The sequence below is a fragment of the Nicotiana tomentosiformis genome, chromosome 1 (genome assembly GCF_000390325.3).
Source record: "Nicotiana tomentosiformis chromosome 1, ASM39032v3, whole genome shotgun sequence".
Lineage (NCBI taxonomy): Eukaryota > Viridiplantae > Streptophyta > Magnoliopsida > Solanales > Solanaceae > Nicotiana > Nicotiana tomentosiformis.
In genome coordinates this window covers 29,059,775-29,065,877 of record NC_090812.1, presented here as the reverse complement: position 1 = coordinate 29,065,877, position 6,103 = coordinate 29,059,775, and the positions used below count along the sequence as shown (strand labels likewise).

The 6,103-nt window shown below is 36.6% G+C and overlaps 1 protein-coding gene across 1 annotated transcript; it reads left to right on the top strand.

Annotated features, from left to right (window-relative positions):
- Window positions 1-202: 202 nt before the first annotated feature.
- Window positions 203-3,837, top strand: LOC104088236 (uncharacterized). Its single transcript, XM_018768107.3, has 3 exons — window positions 203-436; window positions 953-2,806; window positions 2,955-3,837. The coding sequence occupies exon 2, from the start codon at window positions 1,181-1,183 to the stop codon at window positions 2,582-2,584; it is 1,404 nt and encodes a 467-aa protein (XP_018623623.1). The 5' UTR covers window positions 203-436; window positions 953-1,180; the 3' UTR covers window positions 2,585-2,806; window positions 2,955-3,837.
- Window positions 3,838-6,103: the final 2,266 nt, after the last annotated feature.

The window sequence follows — 6,103 nt, the reverse complement described above, 5'->3', positions numbered from 1 at the left end:
CCAAGCCCGAAATCCAACTTGTTGAGCCCAAGGTCAAAATTGTAGTTGAGCTGCTCTTTTAAACCACAAAGAGTAAACATGGAATTTCAGACATAACATAACAGCCAAGTTGCATCTTATAAAAGTACATAGGGCCAGGGGCAACAACCCCTCGAAATCTCCTAATAATAAATGCTTCCATTTGTAAATTGCAATAATTTCACTCTTTTAAAAAAGCACATCCATTTATAGAAAAACAAAAAGAAGAAAAAAGTTAATACATATTCTTTGGTGACCCTCTTCTCATTTCTTCAACTTTAAATCCCACCGCTTGATTTTTTCTTTTATTTGTTTTAAAAAAAAATTGAAATTGCTTTTATATTTACAGATAAAATACCCCTAAATATAAATCTTTTTTTTGGGGTTTTGCCGATTTTGCCTCCTTTTCCTTTCTCAGGTACTTGTCATAGCCTGTCTTTTTTCCTTTTTTGTTTTTTCTGAATCATTTAATCAATCTCGATATGTTTTGGTTATTTGGTAATCTGTTGATTGTTATGATTTTTTTTACTGTTCCATCTGAATTTTGGAAATCTGTATTATTGGGATTGGATTTTAATATTAACTAATTTCATCCATATTTGGTATTAATTGTGTTTTTGCTGGGAATTATGTTTATTTAGTTAGCTGAATTATTGGGGCTTAGTGCTAATATCTTGATCTAGGGTTCAAGTTTTGATTTTGGGGGTTTCATTTATGTATTTAGTTAGATCAATTCTTCCTATTTCTGGTCTATTTCTGAGTAAAATTGAGTTTTTAAGGTGTTCAATTGTTTAATTTTTGGTTGATTTGATGCCTTATTTGGATAAGCCTATATTAGAATTTTAAGATTTTATTTGGATAAGCCTATATTAGAATGTTAAGATTTTGAGAGTTCTGATACTATTTTGGTAATTTTGTAATTGCAAATGGACAGATTTGTAATCTTTATTTGGGCATCCATTGGGAGACCTTAAAGTATTAAGGAATCAACATGAGCTTGTAATATAGGCCTCACCCTACATAAGAAATGATGTGTTCTTTGTGTTTCAGTTGGATTCATTTTATTCCATAACTAAATTGTGGCTCTAGTGGTACATGAGATTATCATATAATTTGATATGATTCAAGTTTTGGGTTTGTACTTTTCTGGGTATGAAAAAGGATGGAGAGGGGAGGCAAGGTTGGTCGCAAGACTAGTGGTAAGGAAAGGGCTGGATCTATGTATAAAGCTTTAGATGAGTCAGATGAGGATTACGCAGTTGATGAGGAAGAGGAGTTTGATGAGTCAGAAGATGGATATTCTTCTTTTGTCGGAGATGAGTCAGATGAGATCTTAGGTGAATTTGAAGATGAGGAGGTCGAGGAATTGAAGACGAAGAAGGTTAAAAAGGTTGTTCGATCAAGAGAACCAAGGAGAAACAGAAAAGGCACTGTAAGGCCTAGAAAGAGAAAGAGAGTTTCATATAGAGAAGATGACAATGAGGATGATGATGGAGATGATGAGGAATTCACACCAGATTGCTTGGATGGAGAGGAGGATCTTTCAGTAGTGAAAGGGACAAATAATTCTAACAAGCTATGTTTGCCTAAGGGTAATGTCAAAGATGATAATGATGACGATGATGATGAATTCAATCCAGATGGCTTGGATGAAGAAGAGGAGTTTCCAGCAGCCAAAGAGATGAATAATTCAAGCAAGCCACGGTTGCATAAGGGCACTGCCAAAGATGATGAAGAAAAAGGGGGTGATGAGGAATTCACTCCAGATGACTTTGATGCTGATGAGGGTTTTCGAGTAATGAACGGGATGAAGAACTCGAGCAAGTCACGGTTGTATAAGGGCACCGCCAAAGATGATGATGATGAGGATGAGGATGCGGATGAGGATAAAGATGATGAGAAATTCACTCCAGATGGCTTGGATACAGATGAGGATTTGCCAGTAATGAACGGGATGAAAAATTTGAGCAAGTCACGGTTGCGTAAGGTCACTGCCAAAGATCATGATGAAGAGGATGATGATGATGATGAATTCACTCCAGATGGCTTGGACGAAGAAGACGAAGAAGAAGAGTTTCCAGTATTGAAAGGGATGAAGTATTCAAGCAAGCCACAGTTGCGTAATAGCACTGCCAAAGAACATAAGAGAACTAGAAATCATAAAGAATCGAAAAGGATGACAAGAAAGAAACCGCAGAACAGACGCCGATTGAAAAGGAAAGCAAGATCTGAAAATGATGAGGAGTTCATAGACATAGATCCAGTTGTGGCAAAAACGAATAAAAAGAATGCACGTCATAGGAGAAAAAGAAAGAGACTAAGAGTAGATTCGAATTCAGATTTTTTTCAGAGTTTTGGATCATCTGACCGTGAATTTACCACCTCTGAAGAAGAGAGGGAGCAAGTCATAGAGGCTAACCGATTTTGCAGGGGCCTTGTTACAGCTTGGAAGGGCTCAACTTCCTTGAAAAATTTACCAAAAGAGGAAGCTCTACATCTACAAAGAAAACATCCAGGAAGAAAGGATAAAGAGAAGGTGGATTTGAAGACTGAAATAGGAAAGTAAATTTGTGGAATATGTTTGTCTGAAGAAGGTAAGAGGACAGTTAGAGGGACGATGAATTGCTGCAGTCATTACTATTGTTTTGCTTGCATCATGGAGTGGTCAAAAGTGGAATCCCGATGTTCACTGTGTAAGCAAAGGTTTGTAATGATTAGTAAGCCTGCTAGGTCAGACACTAGCTTTGAATTGAGGACTGTGGCTATTCAGGTCCTTGAGCGTGATCATGTATAGTCCTTTTTTTCCTGTGGTAAACCTATATATTCGTTTAGTTAAGATGTTAGGTTTGATGATTATGAAAATAAGATGTTAGGTTTGAAACACAAAAATACCAGAATTTCTAACTGCAGTCAAATGATTATAATTATATTTATAGGTCTATCAACCATCAGAAGAGGAGCTTAGGGGTTACATTGATCCATATGAAAACGTATTATGTACAAAGTGTCAGCAAGGCGGGGATGATGCTCTTATGCTACTATGTGATCTCTGTGATTCACCTGCACATACTTATTGTGTTGGTCTTGGACATGAAGTACCTAAAGGTAACTGGTACTGTGAAAGTTGTCGGCCAACTGCATTTACTTCTTCAAACCCATAGAATCTGAATCATACCCCTGATATTAATAGAACAAGCAGCAGATTTTCTATTGGGTCACCCCATGTAGCCAATGTGAGGGAGACATTTGACCTTAATGAAATATACGTGCCTTATACCCCATTGACTGAAGAATTCGGTGGTTTTCAATCTCCCGAGATGGTCAAGTTGCTTCTCCAGCTTCTGGGGTTGAGCATCTACGGTTTTTGACTGACGTAGAATACATCGGCAAATAAATCAACTGCTTAATAACATGAGGAGACAACTTGGTAATGTTAATGTGACCTTGGTTGCTGTATCAGGTAATAGTCTTGTTGGCTACCAAATTGCTCGAAGCAGGGAATTAGCAACTCAATATGCTGTAGCACAAAGGACAGCTCCTCATAATACATTTTTCGAGGGAAGGCAACTGGAGAGTAATGCTCGTTTATATCATAATCAGAATATTTTACCTGAAAGGTCAAGTAATTTGAGTGGGCAACTGAATCTGAATGAAGCCTCTACATCATCGCAGAGTTTTTTGGATGATTTTTAAGAAAGTGAATTACAAGATACCGATGCAAGTATCAACTTGGGTTTGGTTCATCAACAACTTTATACCTGCAGTAGCAGATCTTATGTGGGGCCTGATACTAGCCCATATCCTTGTCCATTTAGAGAGGTGAGCTCCTTTAATTAAAAAAAGAATACGTATAATCTAACGGTTAGAAGTTACTAAAAGCTAGTTCAGAGACTTCAGGTATACTGGAATGAAAGCAATGTGGTTAAGCATAAATCAAGTCTTGTGGTCGTTCATACTCCAATCTTTATATGCCAGTGAAACATGACTCATAACTTTTCAATATTTATTTATGTATCCAAGAACTGATCAAAGCCTAGAAAGATTTTCACTACTTTGTAAAACGTGCATTTTAGCTTGACTTTTTACACTTTCTGCTACCACTTTTACCAGCTTTGGGTCCGGACGACCCAAGAGCCCTCCACTAGATATGGGCACCATTTAATGTCATCAAATATAAAATGTTGGGCGTATCTCTGCACATAATATCCCAATACATGTACTCATTTTGTGAAGCTAAAGTAAAGAACAGATTACAGAAGGATACTGGAGATATTCAAGAAGCATTATAAAAGGAAAGAAAGATAAAGAGGATCAAGGAACATGTTCACAGCAAATGGATCATGAATATGAAGACTTTACAATAAAGTGGTAGCACATTTACTTTATTAAAAAACAATGCAAGTTCCTGTTCTGGTCGATTTAAATAAAAGCAGTAGAGCAAATACTTCATGAAAAATAACACAAGTTCCAATTGTGGTCGCTTAGAAAAGATAGCAGAAGCTAATGCATATGCATTACATAAATAAATGGTAAAATACATAAATGGCCCCTTTAAGTTGTCCACAACAATCAAATGAACACTCTAACTGAGCCAATGACCGACTAAACACCTCAAGTGTCTATTAAGAGCATCAACTAAACACCCACGCATGTCTTGGTATATCGCGTGTTGCACACTCATGTAACAGTACGTTGCCTCAAATTTTAACCCATTTCCAGCGGTAATAAATTTGTGTAATTCCTAATTTTTCCTTATTGAGGTGTAATTCCTATTTTTTTTTTATTGAGGTCTCATTTTATACCCAAATTGAGAAACCTAATTAGCACTTCCTCTTTCTTCTCTCTATCTCCCCTACTTGTGACTAGGTTCCACCATACTATTTTACCAAAATCTACCCACGAGCTCTAACCTAGATTTTTCTGCAAGAACATGCTTTTTGTTTTCTAATTCTTAGTGTGTTTGTTTATGATAATGGTAAGGGAATGTGGAGGTAGTGTGATACTAATAGGGAGATAGGAGATCTGCGTTTTTTCAGTGAAGAAAAAATGGAGAGTTTGCCTTGAGTTGAGATGTAAAAATGGTAAAAATGACATGAGATTAAAAAGGAGAGAGAAACAACAAAAAGAGAGAAAAGCGTCATTTTTATTTTATTTGGAAGTTGAAGAAGACGGGGTGGGGGAAGAGAACAAAATCTTTTTATGTAGTATGTAATGGGAATGTGTAATTTTACCATGAAAATCAAACAAATAGGTGAAAACTCAAAGAGATGGAGAAACAACCTTGTGGTTGAGGGTGACGATTTGGGGGAAATGAGAGCCAATCAGGACTTTTTCTTTTGTTTCTTTTTGTCTCTTTTTTAAATCTACCAGCCACGTATAATACCATGTCTAATAAAATAATTAATTTTAAAACTATGTTAGGGAGTTTGTGCAACACGCGATGACACTATCATGGATGGGTGTTTTCTTGACGCACTTAATAGGCAGTTGAAGTGCTTATTTGGTCATTTGCTTATTTGGGATGTTCATTTGATTGTTGTGGATAACTTAACCGGTCATTTATATATTTTTCCTATACAAATTAATATTACGTTACGTGTCTTTCTTCTTTTCAAAAAATATGAAACTAGTTGCAATACATGTACCTAGTCAAAAATATTTGATGACAAACAACTTGGAACAAAGGGAAACTCCAAGCACCCACAATATTTTCCCCAACAATTAGGGGTGTCGCCCACAATCTTTCTACAAGTGTCTTGGTTGACCTCTATTTTCAGGCTTCCAGAAGCAGATAAGCAACCAACGCATGTTCCAGTTGTGACTGCTTAGGAAAGATAAATAAGCTAGTACCCGGTACCATACCAAATTGTATAACCAAATTAATATTGGAGTCCTGATTTTTCTTCTACTTCGTAAGAAATATTGTGGAATTAATTGCATCAAAAGAACCAAGTCAAAAAAGGTTGAAGACAAATAGCTTGGGACTGGTGAATATTCGCACAACACATCCTTAGCGCTTTCACCCCGACGTTAGAGGTGTTCGCACACAATCTTTCCACAAGTACCATAGCTGATTGCTATTCTA